A 24108-nucleotide genomic window follows, 5' to 3' on the forward strand; every position below is an offset into this window, starting at 1 on the left:
TTGATAAATGTTTCACAGTTTACAAGTTTGTAGATTTGGAAAAAAATTTTTTGTGAAAAGAAAAATGCTAGGGAAAAACTATATTTATAATTGTCATAATTTTTTAAAAAAATTAAATATCATTTTTAAGCACCTTTTCCAGGTTTTGTTTTTTTAAAAAATGAATTTGTTTCAGGTAATTTTCTTGTCCTTTTTACTAATTTCTTGCTAATTTTTGGGTCAATTCTTTTTTCATTGCTCATTGTCTTCACACGTTTTTGAAAGAAATCAAGTCAGTTTTCTCATGTTTCACAGAGTTAAACCGATAACAGCTGCTACTGGCTAAAAGAGGTTTGTTGCTACTCCCTCCACAGCAGCTCATTGTTTTAGCCTCCTTGTCCTTCCAGCCTGCTTCTCCAAAATGCGAGCGTGCCGACTGACACCTCCTGTAGGTAATGCACTGACTAAGCACCTCATACAATCATACATCACACTGCAAAAGATCTGAACGATCCCTTTAAATGAACAGATAACTGTCTCGTGCATAATGTCTTCATCTCACCAAAGCCAAACAAACAGTAACTCTAAAAATGTTTAAATTTCCAAATTCATGATGAGCAGAGTTGTCAAATAGCTGCCAGAGTTAGAATTAACCAGAAATGTGTTGATGTTAGTGTTAATTTCCCACCCTGCGTTGATGATGTGTGATCAGGAAACCCTCTGTGTCTGTCGTCATAAATTACCTTTTGAACTGAGGTTGAATTGTAGCACCAGAGAGCCAAGGCACAAATTTCTAAAAACAAGAGGAGGTGTTCATAAATTACAGAATTAATGTTTGAAGCCTAAACAATTTGCCAAATTAACAATGCTGACAAAAATAAAATAATAAAAACATTTCATCACACTTTAAACACGACGGAGTCCATACATATAATTTCTGGCATTCTGATGTGAATGACCAGTGAATCTCATCAGTTCAACACCAGTCAGACAGCTTTGTCAGAGACATGGTGGTGTCTGGATGTTTATGTCCATGAGGGGAAATGTTAGAGGATGGAGCGTTCAGTCTGGCTCTCTGCTCTTGTCTTTGTAGAGATGCAGCTCCTCCATCTTCTCCTGCAGGAAGGAAACGGGCATGGAGCAGCCGCGGGCTCTGTGTGGAAGTGTATTGACCTGGAAAACACAATTGAAAAACTTTTCACTAACAGAAACAATATTTTATTGTGGAAAAACCTCATTGTTTCCTATCGGGAAAGTAGAGCCATGCAAAGTTTTTTATCTACAGAGAAAGTATGTAAAAGGACAGATCACCTTAAAATCCAAAATACATATTTTCCCTCTCTCCTCCTGTAGTGCTGTTTGTCAGTCTAGATTGTTTTGGTGTGAGTTGCTGAGTGTTGAGGTTTTTGACATAGAGATATCAGCCTTCTCTTCAATATAATAGAACTAGATAACACTCGGCTTATGGTGCTCAAAGCACAAAATAAAAAAAATAAAAGTAAAAATATAACAATGTGCTCGATAATTTAGTGGGAAAAAAAACAAAAATGTGGAAACCTTTTTTTTCTTTGCAATGCTTTGCACTGCAATGTTTTTATTATTTGATGCTCAAAATATAGAGCAAATGCAGTTCCAAAAATACATCAGATTTCCATTTGTGCTTTAAAAAATATATATTTTAAAAAGGAAAAGTAAAAGCACAAAGATACCTATCAAAAATTTGAAAAACTTATCAGCAACGTCTCGCTTCAGAAATCATGATCCTGTTACTCAAGATGACCAACAGACCTTGTTGTTATTTTGGCAGAAATGTAGTCACAACATATGCTATCTGAATGAAAGAGCCTATAATCATACAAAGATTCTAAACACATAAATGATTGTACCATTACAGCAGAAAGTTTCAAAACATTTAAACTCAACAGCAGTGAGTTTTTCTGGAAATCATGATCCAGTTACAAAAGAGAATCCACACACCTTGTTGTGAGCAGTTTCATGAGGAACTATTTCCTTTCGACCAAACCACACCCTCCAACCATATCACTGCGCAGAGGAAAACATGCATCTACTGCTAGCTGCTACCTAGCACCACCATGGATGTAGTACGATCACCCTTGAGCTGCAGAGTGTTACAGCTCTCGTCCATGAGTAGATGATGCACGCTTCCTTCAGTGTAGCTTAGTAGAGAGAAAATAGTTCCTACATGAAACTGTTCACAGCAAAGTCTGTGGATTATCTTGAGTAACCGGGTCATGATTTCTGCAAAGAGACTTTGCTGACGAGTTTTTCCAAATGTATTTTTGGAGCTTTGAGCACCACAAGCTGAGTGCCATTTAGTCTGGAAAGAAGGCGGACATCTCTACAGCCGATACCTCCAACACTCAACAACTGACACCAAAACTATCTGGACTGATAAAAAACAATACAGGTATGAGGAAAAATATGTTGTTTTTAGTTATTTATTTTAGGGTCACTTTTAAAGAGAGCAATCCTCTAAAAACACTCGACAGTCAGGTTTGAGAAAGAGTTGTTTCTAGAAAGAGATGATGCTTTTGAATATGTAAAACTTAAATCTTGAACTTTTTGATCAGCAAAAACATAATTTCATCCACCTCCTTGTTCTTAAAAACTATATAAATAAAACCAACACTTTAAGCTCAGTACATTTAGTGGTAAGGCTGAGTTAACAGAGGCTCTTTTTCTCAGTTCTCTATTTTACTCTATTCTCTGTTGTGAATGAGACTGACTTTTAGAAAGGACAACATGCTTGGCACAGGAGGGATTATTTCTCGGTTTAACTTGCTGTGTTGTGTTAGGGATTTAAGACAAGAGGTCTAATCAACCAAGCTAAGTGAGAACAGGTGCGGGGAGGGGGCGTGCAAAACAAAATCACCGCCAGAGTTTGCAGAAATTAACCCTTAATGCCTGCTTGATTATAACGCACACAAGTATCACTCTGCGCACAAACAGTGCTTTTTTAAAACCAGGGTTTAAAAATATCCTATATAAATATGATTTTCCACTTTCACCGAGTTTATTTCTTTAACCAACATCAGTCCTAACCATAAATATCAAATATCAAAATATTTGCAATATACACACAGTCTGGGATATGTCAGCGGTTAGCTGCAGCATTGACTGTGACAGTGTACCTAGAGGAAATAGCATGTATTTTCTCCTCATCATGTGGAAAATAGTAAAAATGACTAAGTCTAAGGCAAAAGTCCAGAATGACACCCAGAAATAATTCAGTGCATGTTTTATGCTTTGCACTTAACAGTATGAATGTAACAATTTTGTTTCCACTGTGTATTTTAGACTTATTGTAGGAACTGAGCTGGAAATTCCAAGATTAAACAAAAATACACAATCTTGCCAAAATTTATATTCATGAACACAGCCAAAATTATCAAATGAAAAGTACTTAAAATGTGCCAAACTGTCCCTAAGGGTTAAAATTTTCTGACTTTGGCAGAAATTTAGTCACAAGTTTATGCTATCTGAATGAGAGATCCTGTAATCATACAAATATTCTACACATACTGATTGTACCATAATATCAAAACTGTCTGTTAATTTGTAAATGCACACCAGCCAACTTTTAAGTACATATTTTTCCAATGTGCTTGACAATAACTTTAGTGAATGGACACTTTAAGCAGCCGGTTTAGGTGACTGACTTGTTATTTATTTGCTTCTGTAGTAGCATCTGAAAGGGAATCACTGCTGGAAACTCTTACTGTGTAGTTTCTCTACATTGGATGACCCCAAATGAAGTCAATCCAAAGACTTATATATAAATAAATAAAATAAAATAAAAATAAAAAGTTGAGAAACTCTGTGCTTCTGTATGATCATGTTGAAGAGACTCATGTCTCACCCTTCTGTCCGGGGATGCATGTACGAGAGAGTTGTGGTGGTTTCCCCGCTTGTCCTTTTTCTCAGGCGTCCAAACTCCAGGATCTGTCTGAGTGGAGCGGTCCGAAAGCGTGAAGTCGCTGCTGTTATTTTTCCATAGAGAGGTGCCCTGGTTGTTTTCTGAGTCGTTACTTTGGGGGAAAACAAAGGTCTCCTCCTCTGAACCTGACAGTGAACAGTAAGACATCAGTGATCTGGGTTTAATAGGGTTTTCTAGGCAGTGAATATTCAGGTGATGATTTCTGCGTGTGATGGAGGGAGGACGTACTCCAGCTGTTGCCCTTGGTTCTTGAGTCAGGGGCCGGGGTGCACGGACAGGACCCAGTTGTGTTTTTGTGTTTTTTCAAGCACTCCATTCCCACCAGATCTCTGCAGTGTCTGTGACAGTTTATTCCACAGTCTAAGGGACAGAAAAACATTTCATTAGGACCACTTAGACAAGCGAATCAGATGCTTAGAGGCAAATCAGCTGGCCATCAGCTGATGAGGGCTTTCATGATATCAGCTGATATCAACAGTAGCAGCGCTTGACTCCGTGGCCTGCCTGAACCAATGCTATGCTCAATATTAAGACTCTAAAAGAAGCAACACTACTTAAAGGATCAGTTTACTCAAATTACAAAATGTCTGTTGATTCAATACTTTTTGCAACACTTTTGTGTATTTCTGCAAACCACCAATATGTACATTTGCATGTTTCATAAATGTCAAATTGTTTCTAAAGAGCCATAGTATTTGAGCTGACTTTGGGGATGGTGGATACTGTGTCACTAAAGCAAGATGGCTGTCAAGCTGCAGGCCACTGTTTCAGACCAACAAACCGCCAAAATGGGTAGTTTTGTAGCAACTTGTCTCTGTTTTTTCTGACAGGATAGTGGCACTGAAAAGTTTTGATTTTGCTGAGACATCACTGTTTTTTCTGTCAGTATAGTGGCCCGTAAAAGTGGTTGTTTTGTAAGGAGACATCGCTGCAAAAGCAGCTGTTTTTTACTGAGACTTGTTGCATTTCCTGCCGTGATAGTGCCACTACAAGCAGTTGTTGTTGTTTTTTTGTTTTTTTTTTAATCACCGGGACATTACTGTGTTTCCTGATGGAATAACAATATAAAAAGGGGCTGTTGGTTTTTTTTTGTTTGTTTTTTTACCAAGATATGACTGTGATTTCTGCAAAAAGCCGATGTTGATTACAGAAATATCGTGTCTCCTGCTGGGGTAGTGACACAAAAAGTGGCTGTATTTCACAATGACATTACTGCATTCACTGCAGGGATCATGTCATGATAGGCAGCTGTTTTTTACAGAGACTTCACTATTTTTTCAGTAGGGTTATGTCATGATTAATTGCATCACATATACCAAACCCATGATTCTATATTTTATTTCTTATCTGAACTTGTGTATAACTCAGCCAGGCTAATGACACATTTTAGGTCACTGTAACAGGTTGTGTTACCCTGGCTTCATCCTGGATCAAGCACATCTAAAGTCCTGTTTATTGAACAAACATGTTTTCATGGTAACATGATCAGATGATTTTAGGGAATGGATAAAAAACAGGAAGAGTGAATCCAATGTTTTGATTGGTGTGTGGAAAATGACAAGTTATATCACTGTCTGTCACACGTGGTATGCTTCAGTTGCATTGTCAACCAACTCAAGTCTACGACGACGATTACGCCTCTGAAATGTCTCATTTTGAGTTAAAAATTACATGACAATAACCAAATCATTTATAAATGTAACCACATGTTAACCACAGCATTGTTAAAATATAAAGTTACAACGTATCGGCAACATAGTGACATGCAAATGTAAAGTATCTGTGGTTCTCACATACAATGCCAACATTAATTCTGGTGATTAAGTTGCAGGTAGCTGCCGAAACCTCTGCTTGGCCATGTGTCACAGGTTAGTAAGAAAATAAGATTTTGTAAAATGGGAGAACTGACCCTTTAACTTCTTTTACCTATAATAGGCTCTGATGAAGCTGATTAGTCTTTGATGAAGGATGTATGACATGGATTGTCAATTTAATTTAATTATTTAATTTAATAAATTTTTTTCCCTTCATAATTTACAAACCATTAAAATTCTAACAGTAATTCTCTCCATAACATGACAATATAACAAACAAATAAGTAGTTGTAATCATCATAAATGGAGTAGATGCATACACATCAACACAATAATACATTAACTACAGCACAGGTGTTTTTTCACTTAAGACTTAAATGAGAACGATGGAAACATTTTAATGAAGTGAGGGCTGGTATTCCACAGTTGATTGTGATCTTACCTTTACAGTGGTATCCCTGTTTGATGACTCCCCACAGCTACAAGAGGACACACATGACACATGTGATACTGCAGTTTGATTGGCCATTTATATAAAACCCCAGAATGGACACAGTGGATACTCACAAAGCCTCCACAAGTCTCACAAAATGTGGGCCGTTTATACGTGGTTTCATGGAAGTTGTGTGCATTGAAGTTGAAGCCCAGCTTGGCACATATAGACATTCCCCTCATGAAGTAAGAGGTGATTTCCTCACGGCTGATTTGTCCCTCCCTGGGCAGAAAATTTTCCAAAGTGAGTAAGTGAGTTTAGGTTTTTAGAAACCTTTCAGAAGCTCATGTCTCTGTTTCTGCAGCCACGTCACAGTGAGGGGCCTTCATGCCTGTTGCAGCTTCCTCACCTGTCAGTTTCGTGAGTGCAGAAGGAGAAGGGGAAGTTGGCTGCTATTTTCTCAAAATCCTCCAGTGAGATGTAACCATCCTGGTTCTGGTCGTAGTTTTTCATGATGGACTGCAGGGGGCAACAGAGCAATCAGACATCAAGTTGCACTTGTCAGGGAGCAGTTGGTTAGTTCTGCTTTGGCCTGCCGAGTAATAAGGAAGTGAAAGACAGGAGGCTGTTGCAGCGCCACATACTCACATCCACCATCTGTTTGACGTGTTTAGAGATGGTGTCGGGGTCGAGCCTGGGTGTGACCCCTGAACCCCACTCTGCCACTACAGGCGCTTTAACTGGAGCTACAGGCTGTGGAGCAATAGATGCAGTGATGAGATGCGAAGGACTGCACATGTGAGAAACAAGACAAAAGAGAGCACACCCACCACATAACACACTTCCCTAACGTACAGCACTTTGATGTGGCTGAGTTTGATGTACTTCAGCACCGAGTTTGCGCTTTTGTTTTGAAGAAGATGTTACACCCACAGAGAGCACACAAATCTCCCTCCTCTTGTGAAAAGAGTGTGATTCTGATGCGAGGAGTATGAAGCTCTACTGACCTGGATCTTGGTGTTTTTGGGTTCCTTGGTGTACGAAAGTTCATAAATCTCATCCTCAGTGTAGTATAAATCTAGAGAGAGCTGAAGCATTAAAAGAACATAACTCAAGATGTACTTCTTGGATACATTTTGTCTGAATTCTTATAAAAATCTCCTGTTGGTGTCTGTCTAGTACCGTGAGCAGATGCAGGAGGTCCTTATTGGCCTCGAAGGGCGGCGTGCAGCTGTGAATGGCCAGCAGGTCATTGATGTTGCTGTACAGGTGCTGTAGCTTGCTCAGGTTGATCTTGTCCTCGTCAATGTAGTCCGGCAGGGCCTCGTTCAGCGAGATCAGGTCCTTCAGGTGGACGCCCAGGATGGGCACCTTGAAGCCGGTGCATTCATTGTAAACCCGCCGGTAGTTGCTGTAGTTGCTGCGCGAGGAAAGCAGCTCTGTCATCTCACTCAGGGCCTGAAAGAGGAGAAAGATTCAAAGAGTAGTAATGAATGAGATTGTCATGTTTCTCTAGATAGTTATTTAAAGTGGAGCCATGAAAATTAAAATACAAATTTAAAGGTCCAGTGTGTATCATTTATGGGGATACATTAGCAGAAATAAATTATAATATAAGAAGAATGTTTGGAGCAGGTCCTCATTCATGGAGTCCGGCACGTTCAACACGTTCTCATCCCAAGTTGTAACATATTGCCTCTTTCAAGTGGACTTGCTTGTCTAAATTTTACACTCTAGGTATCCTTCTGTGTCCGCTCTTTATGTTCTGGGATCCTGTTACCATGATGACAACACAAGCACTTGGCAACCAATACCAGGGTGCCAACAAAAGCACATGCTGCCATGGATAGTTAGAACGAGGGGAAAGAGGCACATGATAAGGTGTACAAAAAACCCATCACTTTCAGACAGGAAATGAACACTGGACTCCTGCATGAAAGTCTGGGGTTTACTGAAACCATCTACCTCTCACTCCTTATATTAATTGTTACCAGCAGCATATCAACTTGACACTATCCTGCTGCATTTCATGGAGATGCAATAGGTTCCACCCAGCCACTTTCTCAAGTGATGCGGCCGGTGCCGTCCAGCCATCCGCTGATGTATAATAACAACACAACCTGTTCTGTTCAGCTGCACTCTCATCTGACGCTGTACTGATGGGTTTAATGGCAGGATGGCAGCTTTTGGCATCGCAATCCTACAACAAAAGCACTGTCAAAGCGGTACTATTTTACAAATTTGTAATGACAATGGGCAACCATGTTGCACCACCATGTTACTACAGAAGCCCAGAACGAAAAAACCAAACACTGGCTCTAAATAGAGCAATCTACGTTTTCACGTAGGTCACCGTAGGTAGCAGCTTATCCATGAGGAGAGCCTTGAAATACAATTTTTCATGTGATACTGCTTTAGTCATTGTTTTCATTGGTTTTAAACACTGGGCTCATTTGTTTTTGGAGAGGAAAAGACCTCTAGTTCCCAATAAAAACCTCCTGAGGTCTGATTAAGTTATCAGACACAAAAAGGTGAGCACACATTAGCAGGTTCTGGGCCGGCGACCTATCTCTGACAAGCTGAACAGCATCACGGAAACACTGATTTGTATAGTGAAACTGTTTTATTTGTCTGTTGTTTTTTTTTTTTTTTTTTACTGGTTTTAAACCCTGGGGTCTGTTTGTTCTTTCTTACAAGCGGCTCCTTTAAGCGATCAAATAAAAACATTCAGTCGAAAAATCTATATACAGTTCTGTCAGCACATGAAAAAGACATAGTTGTGGCCTTGCATTGGACTATATATTTAATAGTGGATTCTAGGGGGTGAATAATGTTATTTTTTTGTAACAATGTAACGGAACAACTACAAAGAAAGAACTGATATAACGACACAGAAGGAAAAAGACAGAAACATCAAGAGGAGAGTTAAAAGTATTGTCTCCCAAAAGAAAACAAATTATTATCCTTTTGGCAGTCAGAATTTAAATTTCCTGTAGGTGTCATACACCCGTATATGGTATGACGTATATTGTAATGCGCATTTAACTAAAAACTGGCACTTTAGACTTATTCGTTGCCTTGGCTCCTGGTGCACTTGCCTGGTTATATATTGTGAATGCTGCTATGTGGGTTTTTGTGTGTGCATTTGTAGTATTAACATGCTGCTCTTAACTAATTGTCCCTAGTGGGATTAATACATTTGTTGAATTTGAAATTAAATTGAACTGAATTAAAGTTTAACTATACCAGCCGGATATTTCTCTAGTTTGCTGTTGTACCTGAATGCATTATTCCTCTTTCATATAACAAGTTTGATTGATATCTGGGACTTGCACACATGCTGAGCTCCTTTAATAGTGCATCTTGACAGTAAAATAAGGTAGAAGTTACAAAAACAATTTTCTTGGTTACAAAAATCAATATGAAGCAAAGACACTGAAGCCAAAAAAAAGTCCAAGAAGGAGTTTGATTCAAAATAGAAGAGTTGAATCATTCTAGCTTTGTGGTGAGATTATCATCATCAGATTGACTCATGGAAATGTGTAATATGTGAAAAACCTTAGTGATGTCAGGAGGCAGCAGGTTCGCGGTGTCTTTGAGGCGAGAGATTGAGCTGTGACAGAGGCCTCCAGTCACTGCCATTAGAGTGTTAAAGTTTTGCAGAGCTCGAAGTTTCTGTAGAGGAAAGAGCAGAGTCACATCACATGAGGTCATTTCCCCAAAAAACAAACAAGTCCAGTTCTTGGCAGCCAAAGAAAAATCCCTCTGAGCTTCTTAGCTTAGTTTTTATGGTGTTTAATCCCTCTGTGAGTTTACCTGAGCCACATGAATGAACTTAGTGAAGACCTGGGCTCTCTGCTGGGCCGTGTGTCTGCTGAGGATCATCAGCTGGACCCACTGCGAGACGCCATTACACATCATGACCGATCGCTCCAGAGCGGGGTTGTCCCTCACCGAGCCTCGCACCACATAGCTGCGGTAGTCTAGGAACTGGCCAATCAGATAGCAGTGGTCAGGCAGGAAACAACTTTTGCAGTTATCACTCAGGTGTACAAGTAGAGTGGATATCTGTTACCAAATTACTGAAAGACCAGATCCTAATTTGTTTTTCTACTACATGAAAAAACAATTACCCAACATCTGGGAAGACAATTTTGCTTAACTTGTCAATAAAAAGAAATATATTATTTTCTAATAAGACACACTTCGTAAAGGCTCCGACTCTGACATGTAATTATTATCAGCAGTCTGCAGTGTAGTATTTAGTGTACCAAGTGTGTAGTGACACCTGTTGTGACAAATGCAAAAATACAAATGGCCCGATCTAGAGCCTGTATTTGGTTTGTCCATTCTGGACTGCTGTAGCACACACGGCATGACTGACTTTGTAGAAGCAAGCCCACAGGGAGAGCACGAGGCTTTAAAGACAATTTTGTATAGTGGCCAAACTTGGAATTACAACTTTCTGGTATGTCACATGATGCCATACCCATAGCTTTACTTAGTAAACAGGATGTCTGCATAGAAGTGGATACATTTTTGTCAGCATCGAAATACCTGCAAAATGACCTGTTTTAACATTTTGAAAATCTAAAAGAGCCTCACAATTAAATAATTTTATCACCATTCAAGCATTCAGAGCACTGAACCAGAAGCCACTTGGCCACGCTCTGCTGCCGCAAGTCTCTAGTGCACTTGCTGTATGGGCTCCATAATGTGGAAGGTCTGAGTAATTTCATCCCAAACAGAGCTTCATTGTGCTTCATGCAAAACTGAGCAACTTAATGAACGAGGCCCCACCTCAAATGCTGTATGCTGGTCTCTTAATACATCCATGAAGCCCACAGGAACAGCATCGGGTTTGTACCAATTTTACATTGCGACAAAATGTTGAATTACAACTTCCAGGTGTAGGCCTATGTTGCCAATGTGCCCAAGAAGACTTTTTCCCCATAGAATTACATGGTAACAAAGACACCAGTAAATCAGTGGATAACATTTTTGAGCATCACAATACATTTAGTTTAATAACAGCTGGAAAGCCTAGAAGAGACAATGATTAAACAATCTTATTGACATTCAAGTAAGTGAAAGTTAGCCGTTCTGCAACACTCGTCTTTGTAGCACTTGCTTTCTGGGATAGTGATGCACAATAGTGCAGAAGATCTGGGGAAATAAAGGCAGAAATAAGGCTTTTTAGGCTTCATGGACCACTGGGCGACTTTCATAGGACTGAATGGGGCCTGTATCCCGGTCTCATTATACATCCATGAAGCCCACAGTAACAGCATCAGACTTTGTGCCAATTTTACGTAGTGGGAAAACGTTGAATTACAGCTTCCAGGTGAGTCACTTCATGCCATTGGGCCCAAATAGACTTTTCCCCTTGTGTAAAAGATTTCTGTAACTCAGTTGATAATTTTTTTGAGCATTGTGACCCCCGTAAAGTGATTTGTTTCACTATCAGCATTTGATCCAGTCAGTTCAGTAACATTTGAAAAAGAATAAAAGATCCACATAATTAAATCATTTAATCCCCATTCAAGTGAGCGCAGGGCTAAACAGAAGTTAACTGGTAGACTGGCTGAAGTCTCTAGTACGCTTATTTAATGGACCCCACTTTGGGGCAGATGTGGGTAATTTCACTCCATAGAATATGAGCTTTTTTGGCCTCATGCATCACTGAGCAACTTTCATACTGTATCCATCTCTCACATCCATGCAAAGGAGGGGACCTGCTTCCAACACACTGGACCTTTTAAGTAAATGGATTTTGGTGCAGATATTTTGGAGCTCTTTCCATTTAACCTCACAGATGAGATGCTTTAACCAGTAAAATACAGAGTAAGTTATGCTGCTGCAGATATTATACACCAGACAAATAGATTTCTCACAGTTTTGTAACTTGAGAGTTGTTCTTACAAATGTTTTGATACTAAGGGATATTTTAAAAAGCATGGAAGACACTCACTCTCACCATTAGGCAACTTGTTATGTTATATGACATTTGGCATTTTATTGGGACTTGGTCAGTTAAGCATGTCATCAAATCTTCATGGTATGCGCTTTTTAAACAGTTTTTCAGTGCAACATTTCTGCAACTCGATGAGGTCTCAATAAGCAAAGTAAGAAGAGCAGTTAGTGAGAAGTTGTGCACTGAACTTACTGAAACGTTACAGAAGTTCTTGAACTCCAGGTAGCTGAGGTGCTCAGCCATCTCATCAGGCTCCATGTGGTCGAAGATCAAAGACACCTTCCTCTTCTTCACAGAGGGCGAGGGGGCCTGGAATATGTTCACATGAGGGCTTCTGGGAAAAGAAAGCCAAGCAACAGGACAAAAACAGACTTTTTTATTTATTTATACAGAACGTTGTTTGAGTTGTGGCCAAATAAGCAAATTATAATTCCTCCAGAGCGTCTTGTTAATCAAATCACAACATGGCTCACAAGCAGGAGGTGTCGATGAGCTGCGAGTGTGTCTCCTCTCCGTCTGACCTCACCAGCTCCCACAGGTCCCCCATAGTCTGCTCCAGAAGGGGGTCTGCCTCGAATACCGCTGGGAACTGGCTGATCCACTGCCTTGCCACGAAGCAGGGCAGAAAATATGCTTAAAACACGCAAACTGAGCAGGACAATCAGTTCTGTCACATTTTGTCTTACTACACACTCATGTGCCAGGTGTCCTTACTCACCTGATGAGGTGGCAGATCTGTGTCCGTCTCAGTACTCTCCTGTCCGAGGGACAATCCTTATAAGTGAGAGAAAGAGTCAAGGATCTAAACACACTGCAGATATGGCACAGCGTCACACTGAACACCAGCAGGGATATATACTTCAAATCTGCTTTGCCAACAAGGAGCACAAAACAAAGCTACGCCTGTTTGCTGATCTGATTAATGAGCGTGGACATGTGATTGGGAGCAGTGCACCGGTGGGACCACAGCTCTGAGTGACAGTGGAGGATATAGAGTGAGAAGTTTCTGGGCGAACATCTGAGATGGCACGACCCAACTGTGCATCATCAGGGTCATGTGTACCAATTGGGTCCCTCTGGGGCTGGAAAGCTTCCCCTCTGAATCTATGACGAAAACACAGCAGCTCAGGATTAATGTGGTTGAAAACAACAGAAAGTGTGGACAGGATGGCGACTCAGTGGTCAAACAGCTCAGTTCAGTTCATTTTGGGTCACTTCAGTCATTTCAGTTCTATTTGAGCAGGTTTTTAGATTTTCATATTAGTTTTTCTCCTGGTGTTTTGTCTTTTTGTCCCATCCTCCAGACATGCAGCTCAAGGAGATGAGACACTTTTAAGTTTCCTGTAGGTGTGAGTGTCTGTCTGTGTTAAGCTTGAAATGAAATGACGTCAGGGATCTTCAAGGGTCTTCAACATTTTTCAGGCCAAGGACCTTAAGGTATATGAAGAGATGAAGCAGTTGTAGCTTCACTAGGTGCGTTAGCCTCATCCTCTGCACTTTCTTTAGTGGTTTTAGAGGTGGACGTGTGTCACAGTTGGTTGCTTGAAAAGTTACATAACAATCCATTGTGGTTTACTAGTTTACTTTACCTTTATGGACAGGTGCCGCACAGTTATTCAGCGCTAGCTCGCTCACATAATTCATGGGTAACAGTTAACCTATCATTAATGTTGTGTACTATAACTTAAATGTTGTGTTGTTTTAAAGAGTAGGCTGATTTATCTTTACTAATAATATGTTTGAATCATGAGTATTTTCAGACATATTTACATTTTTGAAATATGTCCCCCCCGTAATAACTCTTAGAACTGTTGAAGTTTTAGATACTAAGGAAAAAGGGTAGATAGGTAGATATAAAAAGCTTCATATGTTTTGTTGGTCTTTTTTTTCCCCTTAAAATTGAATGCCTTGCTGTCATTATCAATATTATTTTTATGCATATTCTGTTTGGAAGTTTATTATTTAACAATTTGATTATCCATATCGGATATTATTTTTTGGATAGACGTGTTGTTGAATTTTTCAAAGGTCAATTTTTAATCTTCGAGCACCACAAAAGAAATTCTATTCACCTCCATCACTGTGGCAGCAGGACTCTCACCAGTGGATATCTCATACCCATATTCTGTGTGCTAGATATCACTAGTGGTTTATAGACATGTTTGTGTTTGTGATTTGGATGAACTGACCAAGGAATGAGATTGGTGAAAAAGAGGCAGAAGGGAGAGAGATTTGTATAGTTTAACACTGCGTGGAAATAGCTCGTTGGCCTCTGCAGCCCAGCGGAACAAAGCTTGATTGTATGAGACTGCCCTTTGTCTCCCTCCCTCCCTCCCTGCCAGTCTCTCTCACCCTGACCCCCCCCCCCCCCCCCCCCCCCTTTCCCTCATCCCTCATTTATATAACCTGGCTGTGATAAAGAGTAAAGACACATGACAAACTTTGGGAGAGCATGCCAACACGTAGGGACAGAGACTGACCAAAGTAGTTCAGGCAGCGCTGGATGAGCTCATCCAGGCTGGCAGCGCTGGCACTGGGAGCAGAGATGGGGCTCTGCAGGGCCCGGGTGATGTCCTGAGGACTGGGACATGTATTCCTCCTCCGCTGGACCAGCTTCCTGCTCTCTCCACTGGCCTTCCTGAGAGAGAAAAAGAGAGAGAAAGAGAGAGTCAGACATAGACGGGGAGTTTAAGTAGCCTAGAAATAAGTAGAGCAGAGTGTGGTGAGAGAGTGCAGGTCAGCATCTGAGGAAACGCAACTCGCTTCATCTGATAAGTTGTTCTACAGCGCTGCAGCTGCCTAACCATCATGCACTGCCACAACAACAGCAAACAGCTGAACACCGTCCTGTGTTTCTGCACCTGAAACAGCCTGGAAGACCAACAATGGTAGTTCAGTCCAGAAAATGTTCATTATATGACATTACATTTTGTACTGCTGTAAGTGTTGCAGATTTCAGAAGAAGGGAGTATTAGTCCTGCTACAGACTGGTGGAAAATGGAGCTCATAACTTTACATCAGGGGCAAATTATGAGACAACAGGCCCCTGGGCACAGTTATGCAAAAGGCCCCCACCACTTCTCCTACAAAGGAGCAAGACACGAAGAGGTTTTGCCTCTTCTTTTATTGTTGTTTTCATCTCTTTGTAGTCGTGGTGCATCTTTTTTGTTTCTTTGAGGTAATTTTGTGTTCTGTTGTGGTTGTTTTGCTAATTTTGGAGTTATGTGCATGTCTTTGTAGTTCCTTTGAATCGCTCTCTCTTTTTTTTTGGTGGTCATTTTGAGTCTCTCTCTGGTTGGTAATTTGAGTGAGATTTTGCAGATGAAGGCCAGGGAGGGCCCTGACACTTCTGACCCTTGGGCCTGTGCCATTACATGAGCTAATGATGTTCAAATTAGAATACCTACTGTATGTCCTTGCACGAATTTTAAAAAACCCAGCAAAGTAGCTGTGTTTATTAAGTGTTTCGAAATGAGAGAAGACCATTTTTAGAGCTTCAAAAGTTCTGGGGCATATTCACAAAGCTTCGTAGTACAAAGAGTTTCCACTTAAAGTTGAGACTAGGTCCTAGTTAAGATAAAAGTTATTCACAGAGCATCTTAGCCCTTAAAAACAAACTCCTAAGGTGAAAAAACTGTTAAGAGAATGGAGAAAGGCTTTTAAGAGGCTTAAGAGCTTCTTAAGCAAAGGGAAAAAAATGTCAGAAACACAAAGAGTTGGAAGAAATATTCGATCAATGACAGTGAGTTAATGACATGTTACAGATTAGATTGTGGTCAGTGTCATCAGAAATGTGCTCACATCTCTCCAGAAAATAAAGTGATGACAACACTGGCTACTGGAAAAATACAACAGTGCAACAGCGTCATCACACAAATAGTACTTTCACAGTCTCATTTGTGACACAATTTCATTTCCACTGGGTGTCCACACTTTACACATAAAAGGGCATGTCTGTGACAACCAATCACACCTTTTAAAAAGAATGCATCATGTCTAGCAACAAGGTCAATCACTCCCTCCTCACTAGGATAAAAGTTTCTTTCCCTTCTTTTCTCAAAGCTTTGCTTTGAGAACTTTCCTAAATTATTCCTACGCTGTAACTCCTTGCTAGTACTTAGGCTTAGTTAGGAGCTGTCTCAGAATTTCTACTCTTAAAAGCTTTCGTTAACCTGGCCTCTGGTCTAAATTGCCAGTTCTTGTCCACTGCCTTTAAAGTATTAATGCATACTGTGAAACAGTAGTTATAGCAGCCTGTCCGCTGAAAATGTGAAAGTTAGGCTGAAAAAGTAAAATACTGCATTGTACTCCCTTTCAGTTTCCTTTTTCAGCACCTGTGTCTATTCACAAAAGAGCAGTGACATTTGTGGCATACACTGAGGCTAAAGGTATTACTACAGTGTTATGTAAAGCATTGAGGAAATAAATGTCTGCTACTCTACAGACAGTATGTATAAACTGGGCAGCATGTATGAAGGTCTCAACAGTGTTGACAATGAAAGTAATGAATGCAGTGTTGTCACCATATTTAATGATCCTCCTACAGTTTATTATTTTCCCATCTTTTCTTCTTGTTAGATACTGAATAGTTTTGTCCTTTTAGGTTTATAAAAAACTATCTGAGAGTCGTTTGTTTCATGGTGCGATTAATGCTTCCTCTTCAGATCTGGGGCTCCATTTAGCAATGCCCGACTGTATTACACAATAACCAGCAGCTGACCCTTTTCAAATGATTTTTACTTTTAAACCTTTTTGCTTCACAATCCTCCTGATCATTGCGTGTACGTTTTGTAAAGCTGTCATTGTTATGCTTGAGTGTTTTTGTCCGCATATATTTGTAGAAACAGTGTATGTTGTGTAGCACTGTGAAACTGTCGGTCTCTATGCTGCAGCTAATTTCATGATAATACCAGGAAATACGCTGAGTTCAGAGAACTGGCGACAAGTTCCCTGAATGACCAGACCTGCATCCCCTTCTCTTAACCTGTGTTTGTGTGCGTGTGTGTGTGTGTGTGCACGCACAGCTCATTTTCCCAGCAACACACAAACGCACATGTAAATCATATCTCAACATGCACATGCATCCACACTCACTGCAGGCACATAAAACCTTTATTTACAACACATGAGTGGATGCCGGTGGTGGAAAGTAACTAATTACATTTACTCAAATCCTGCAGTACTTGTGCTTTACTTTTTCTGTTTTCTATACTTGGAACATTTCAGAGGCAAATATGGTGCTTTTTACTCAGCTAAATTTATTTGATAACTTTAGTTACTTTGCAGATTCAGATTGACCCTTCAAAGCCTGGATCGACATCACTTTTCTTGTGCTGCATTCAAATGACTCTCACAAGTATTTAAACCTTTGAACATTAAGCAAATTGGTTTGATTTTCTTTCTTTTGAAAACACAGCGAAAAAGCAATGAGCAGCTTAGCAAGAAATGTCCCACAAAACTGCAGGAAATCAGTAGAAAATTAGAAGAAAATGATTTTAAAGAAAGCTAGAGAAAACATGTCCAGAAAATGGTATTAAATATTTTAAATTTTCTTATTTTGTTCCCATTTTAAATTAAATTTGGATCGTTTTCTTATTTGCTCATTGCCTTCTTCCCATGTCTTTCAAGGAAATCAAGCCAATTTAGTTTTAATGGGTTAATAATACAAAATTTTAAAAAAAAAAAAAAAAAAAAAAAAAAAGAATTGTGATGTAATATTATAGATTGAGATACAACTTTATTGATCCCCAGGGGAAAATTAACAGGCTACCCAGCAGATAAAGTATATAAAGTAATTCAAATTGGGTCCACTTTTACCAATTATTACACATTATAATCCAATTAAATGATACACATTATACTGAAATGGTTCATTCTGCATAATAAGTACTTTTGCTCTTGGTATAGTTTGAGACCAATACTTTCGTATACTTAAGTAAAAAAATTTTTTAATGCAGCACGTTTCCTTGTTACAGAGTATTGCAACACTTTGTACTTTATATTTTTATTTTGAGTAAATACCTGTGGACTTTTGAGGCCAGTGCTTTATTTTTTTAATGTAAGTAAAAAATTCTAATATAGGACTTTTGCTTTTTTGCTTCACCACGGATCGACACTCCTGGATGCACAGCTTCACACAGGTGCGTACATGATGACATTCACTCATCTATTTATACCACAAGCTGCTCTCCTGCCTGTACTTGCCGTCTCATCCAGCTCGTCACAGTTAACACGCCACACATCCCCCCGCAAGCTATGCCTGGATTCAGAAACCCTGATGGAGGGGATGTGAGTGTCTCTGCATCCTGGTAGTCCAGCTCCAGACGGCTGGTTTGGAAACCTGCTGAGCAACAAAACCCCACCTCTCCTCCTCGCCTCATTACACCAGCTGGCTACTGCGTTCAAAACAGTAAACAGCACAGCATGTACCACCATGAGGACAGGTGAGCCTCACAACACACAAGTGCCTGAATTCATTTTATTTATTATTCATTTCATTTCAGCCTCCTGTTACACCTTAATCATCCAGTGAAGACCTTGTATCTCATCATGTTTTTGTGATGTCTCTGATAAGCTATATTAAGAGATTTATTCTCTGTCCTTGAACCATTGGTTTATTGTTTTCTGTCCATTATCAAGCCCTATGACTTGTGATTTTTGGGGCCATACAAATAATATTGATTGACTTCTCTGTAGAGAGATTTAGCCAACTAGTAAACAAGAAAGGCTTAAGATGCTTGAAGCTTGTTGTTTTCTTAAGATTCTTAAGAGGGTTTCCATCTGACAGCGGTGCCATGTCATTTAGCTGATTCCAACAAAATTCAAATAAGTAAACTATAATATCAGTTAACACACTAAACCCTGGTGGAATAAACCTACAATCAAGGTCACTTGGCTGGACTGGACATACATCCCTGTCATGTGGACATGTGCATTTGTCTCCACCAAAAAAAAGCCATAAAAAGTAGCAAATTACTATTATTTGAGATAATGTAAGTCTTTTCCACCATAAATTCACAAGGTCGGGTAAAAAATGTAAGCTTAAAAATTAACCAAAATGCAGGAAATCAAGTATTTGACATTCCAAATTTCCTGGGGGAGGGCCCCCCCCCAAAGACACCCCAACCCCAATGCTGAAATGAGTCATATACCTATAATGTCAAAACTGGAGAATAATATATATATACAATAATATAAAAAGCAGTCAGTATTATACAATGATAATAATAATTATAGTATTTATTATTATTAATTGAATGCATTCATGTATTAAATAATTTAATTAATTAATTTGACAATATTTTAATAAAGACATGCATGTCAGGTTAATTAGTGACTCTAAATTTCCGTAGGTGTGCATGTGAGTGTGACTGGTTGTCTGTCTATATGTGTCAGCCTTGCGATAGTCTGGCGACCTGTCCAGGGTGTACCCCACTTCATTCTCGCCCAGTGTCAGCTGCAATAGGCCCCCCCCCCACGACCCTTACGAGGACAAGCGATTATGGCGAATGAATGAATGAATGAATGAATGGATGGATGGATGAATTAATATTTTAATAAAAAAATAATAAAATGAATGAATGAATAACCAACCTCTCATTTTAGAAGCTGGAACAAGTGTGTGCTATGTATTTTTGATTACTGAATTAATTTTCCCCATTTTAATTCCTTTATTGTGTGCTGTATATGTTTGTGTGTATCTTTTACATTTTTGAATCTTATAATATGGAAATATATTGTACATTTGGCCAATGAATTTTCTGACTTCTGATTGATGCCTGTCTCACCTCAGTGCCCTTAACAACTCATCATCTCTCTCTTTGACTCAGAGTGAATCCAGATCTGTCTGTCATTGCGGCCGCACATATGAGGATATACGCTTGCAACTACAGACAGAAGTGCTGATGGGGAAATGTTATTGATGTCATGACGTCTGTCAGGGAATTTCCCCCAGAGTGCTGAGCAGGTAACGCACAGAGCAGCAGGCGGTGGTATCTTTCTTGTGTAATGAGCCTGGCCAGCTTCAGAGACAGAGAGCTGCTGGTAGATGGCGTCAGCGTGTAGTGGATGCCCAAGCAAATCTGAGCACAATTGGAGCTACCGTTTGGGTATTTGCATCCACCTTTTCCAAGGAATCAGACTCACAAAATAATAAAACCCCTCTACATGTAACAGTGCATCCATGGAAACACATGTCAAAACCTGATAGGGATTGACGCGGATAAAACCTTTAATGAACTTGAGTCTGGGTCCATCATATCACTGATTAAGTTTTAGGAAGACCTTCCACACCTCCTTTTCCTCACTGACAATTTTTTTCACCCACTTTTTTCCTCTTCCTTCAACCTCACTCTATTCAAGCCATTCAGGAAACAGCTCCTTTTTTTTCCTTTGGAATCCCCTTCTCACTCTCCTTTCCCATCCATGTCAAGACTCCTGGCTGCAGATCCAGTTCCCCCCCCTCCCCTTCCTCCCTCTCTCGCTCTCACACTGGCAGGGGGATATGCAAATTCCTCTCTTTCTTTCCTTAATTGATTAATTGAAGCCAGGGCCCTTTGAAGGCCTTGTTTGTGAGCTGCTCTTTTTCTCTCTCCCCTCTCACAACCTGCGCTCTCTTGTTCCCTCTGTGTCTACTGCACTGAACCATTCATCCTTTTGATGCAACAATAAAGCCACTGTAACAACCATTGTAGTAAGAAGTAGGAAAAAATGCAGAAAGGGTGCATAAAGTATAAAACTGTTTGGGGACTGCCGCTGTTAATCTATTAGATGATGACATAATACCTGTGCAACTCAGCTTCAATACTAATTCATACTTTCCCTCCCTCTTGTGGTCTTCCTTCTCAGTTTTAATCATCTTAACAAAACCAAATCTTGGCCTTTTGTGTAACAATAATTCTGACTAATGATTTACATTTTTTCTCAATAAGTGGTAACACACATTTCTCTGTACCAAGTTCATGTTTTTAAATGGTTCAGTTCTCTCAATCAACATGCTGTTGAATGAGCAGTTGTGTTGTGCAGCTCGGCACAACAGTTCATCTAAACACCCAAAATGCACTAATGCAACCAAAACAGCCACACTTTGTCACTCATCACACAATGATGCAAACGGAACTATCACAGCCAGCATTGCAACATGTAACTCTATTGACTATAAAGTACATTTCATTTACATATTGAATATTTTCAGCATAAATCAAGATTCGATTACCACAAAAAGGTCACTGCTTTATTGCATGTGCTGCAAAAATGAATCAGAAGTGACTTAATATCCTTTTTGAAACTATTTTTTTTGCATAAGTTATTGTAATTCCAGCAGACAGATGAAACATAAGTAACTCCAGTAACAAGACACACAACTGTTGATATTCACACTGTGTGTGGGATAGTGATAAAGAAATCTGTGTGTCTTCTGCATTTGGCCAGAAGTTCTCATCCACATCACACCTTATGTCTCATCTTGAAAGACAAGAATCTTTTTGCATGCCTGATCCACCCCTGGAAATATTCTGTCATCCAGCATTAATTGCATCCAAGAGAGATGTCTAATCATATAGCTGGGCATAGGCGCAGATTTTGGAGGGGGACGCAGGGGACACGTCCCCCTTGATATTTAGAACATATGCATTTGTGCCTCCCAGTACACAGTTAACTTAAAAAAGTAAAAAACTTTGCGAGTTCCTTTGCAAACTGTGCCCCACTCATCCCTCTTCTGTGCACCTGTTCTGAAATATATGCGTGAAGCATTCTTTTGTTCTGCACCAATAGAAACATGACAGTAACAGAGGGCTTTTATTTTGATAAAATTAAAGACATTTTTCTTATATTGATGCAGAAAAGGCAAAATTGATGCACAGAAATTCAGCAGAATGCAGGAAATTTTTAGTGTTTGATATTCAAAATTTCTCCCAGTTTTATGTGTGCCCCCCAATGCCAAAAAACGAAACCTATGCCCTTGTGCCTAGTGGTCAAATTCCCACCATCATGAGGAAAAAAAAAATCCTCCGGGGAATTGTATACATATTGGAGTCTAATTTAGACTCCATGTCCTGGTATTTTTTATGCTGTTATGGTTTTGATGTAAATGTAACCATTTTAACAGTTAAGTATGTAAACATGTGAAATGGAGAGTAAATACTGATTTTTGGTTGCGTTTAAATGAGAATAGATCATAGTTTTTAAAAGATGTTGTCACTGAATGCACTGAATTCTGACTGACTGTAATAAAAAAGTTTTGAAAAAATGAAGTTGGTATTGAGAAATATTTGTTACCAAGTATTAAATACTAACAAACTGTGAGATAACCTTCCCACATGAAGGGGAAGCACAGTAGTGTAGCCACACCACCAGTCCACCTTAAACTTAGGTAGCTAAATCACACACACACACACACACATCTGACTACCTTAACATTTGACACCAAGCCCTTTCATTCCAGGCAATCTGATAAGAGCTGCGGTCACAACTACAGCAGTAAAAAAGTACCAGTGAAAACGCAGGCCACTAAACGTGTCATTTTTCATCAGTATTTATGATCTAATGCAAAAAAAACATAATTGAACTGACATGTAAATGGAGATTAGCTGGACAGAACAGAGAAGCAGTTTTCCATGGAAAGGTAAGCAGACAGGGCTCTACACGTACATGCAATTGTTGAATGTCAGAGCTCGCTTGTGTGCAGTACACACAAATAATTAGAGATGTTGATAGTCTTCAGTGATATGCGGGTCAAACACATCAGCTGTGACCGTGTGTGAATGTGTGTGATATGTGCAAACTTTCTTTCAAGACAAAGCCTCCACACTGTCAAGCTTAAAATAAGTATAAGAAAACATCCAGACAGCAAGCGGAAAATAAAAGTAAATGCCCTCATTTCTCTTTGAATTTCGACAGCCTTTGCACAAACCACACTGCATCTCATAACCTCAAGGTTCACACATCTCTGCTGCACACTAAACACTTGCTGCTGACACATACTTAGACTGCTAAGAAGCTGCAAGTGAGTCTGAATACAACCAGACTCTCAGTTTTGCTTCACTTTCTTCTTTTTTAATTACCTCTTGGTCTTGTTCATTGCAGAGCTCTTCTCCTCAGCGGCACTCCTCCTCCACTGGTGATCGGCACTGGCATCTGAGCGTGTCCCTACAGCTCCATGGTTGACCCTGCTCCTCCTCCTCTGTGTCCTCTGTGTGTTTATGTGTCCAGGACAGCAAGAGCAGGCACAGGATGGAGAGTTTCCCACCAACCAGTCATCCACTGGACTTAACTCCACGCCGAAACCCTGCTTATCAAACTTGTGTCAGTCAACCTCCTCCCTCTCTCTTTCTCTCGCTATCTAAAGATATCGATCAACCACAAATCAGCGACAAAACAGACTTCATGCTCCTTTTGCCTGCGACAGAGCAGACATGCTGAGAGAAAAAGCCTCACATAAGCTTCTAAATAGAGTGCAGGAGCTAACAAAAGTAATTCACTTGTCCCTTCAACATAAACAAGTCAGCATCTTAAATGGAGGAACTGGCTCTGACAGATAGGGGAACTCACATCAGTTTCTGTGCGTTTATGTGTGTATGTGTGTGCGTGCTCAAGGGGGAGGGGAGAGGGGAGAGAGAGAGAGAGAGAGAGAGAGAGAAAGAGAGAATAGTGAACACAAACGCAGCACCCATAGAGGAAGGAGGAGGAGAGTTTGAGAGAGATAGTGATGAGCAATCATCTGAACACCATCAGTGTAGTCCAGGAAGAGACATCTGTGGTTCTTTTTTCAGAGCATCAACATAGAAGAAACAACAACAAAAAAAGGCCACATCTCAATGTCACTTTTTGATGCAGTTTTCTGGGACATCAACTTAACCTTTCAAATGAATCAGAAATCATTTGATGTCTGATAAGATTGTTGAAGCCTGACACACGTCTTCCTCCTAGATTTGTTCATCCAGGGTCTCCAGTG

At 39.9% G+C, this 24108-nt stretch overlaps 1 protein-coding gene across 2 annotated transcripts; it reads right to left on the reverse strand.

Moving 5' to 3' along the window:
- Positions 1-220: 220 nt before the first annotated feature.
- rasgrp4 (RAS guanyl releasing protein 4) lies at positions 221-23659 on the reverse strand. Of its 2 annotated transcripts, XM_042486642.1 has the most exons (17): positions 23219-23659; positions 14639-14796; positions 13151-13262; positions 12877-12939; positions 12632-12763; positions 12351-12492; positions 10001-10174; positions 9743-9859; positions 7367-7642; positions 7192-7272; positions 6833-6937; positions 6594-6703; positions 6319-6466; positions 6194-6230; positions 4166-4297; positions 3860-4062; positions 221-1152 (listed from the first exon to the last, which is right to left on the reverse strand). In XM_042486642.1, exons 1-17 carry the CDS (start codon positions 23233-23235, stop codon positions 1042-1044), a joined length of 2118 nt encoding a protein of 705 aa, XP_042342576.1. In that variant the 5' UTR covers positions 23236-23659; the 3' UTR covers positions 221-1041. The 2 variants fall into 2 exon arrangements, with proteins under 2 accessions (XP_042342576.1, XP_042342577.1); XM_042486643.1 differs by lacking the exons at positions 13151-13262; positions 14639-14796; positions 23219-23659 and having other exon boundaries at positions 12632-12759; positions 12877-12933.
- Between the last annotated feature and the right edge of the window lie 449 nt (positions 23660-24108).

This window comes from Plectropomus leopardus, chromosome 5 (genome assembly GCF_008729295.1).
Source record: "Plectropomus leopardus isolate mb chromosome 5, YSFRI_Pleo_2.0, whole genome shotgun sequence".
NCBI lineage: Eukaryota > Metazoa > Chordata > Actinopteri > Perciformes > Serranidae > Plectropomus > Plectropomus leopardus.

Excerpts from the sequence above, each read along its gene's own strand:
- rasgrp4 (XM_042486642.1), bottom strand. Across the intron at positions 6,704-6,832 it reads ACGTCAAACAGATGGTGGAT|TCCATCATGAAAAACTACGA; the intron begins GTGAGTATGTGG and ends TGCCCCCTGCAG. Across the intron at positions 4,298-6,193 it reads ACAGGGATACCACTGTAAAG|ACTGTGGAATAAACTGTCAC; the intron begins GTAAGATCACAA and ends TCTGTCCCTTAG.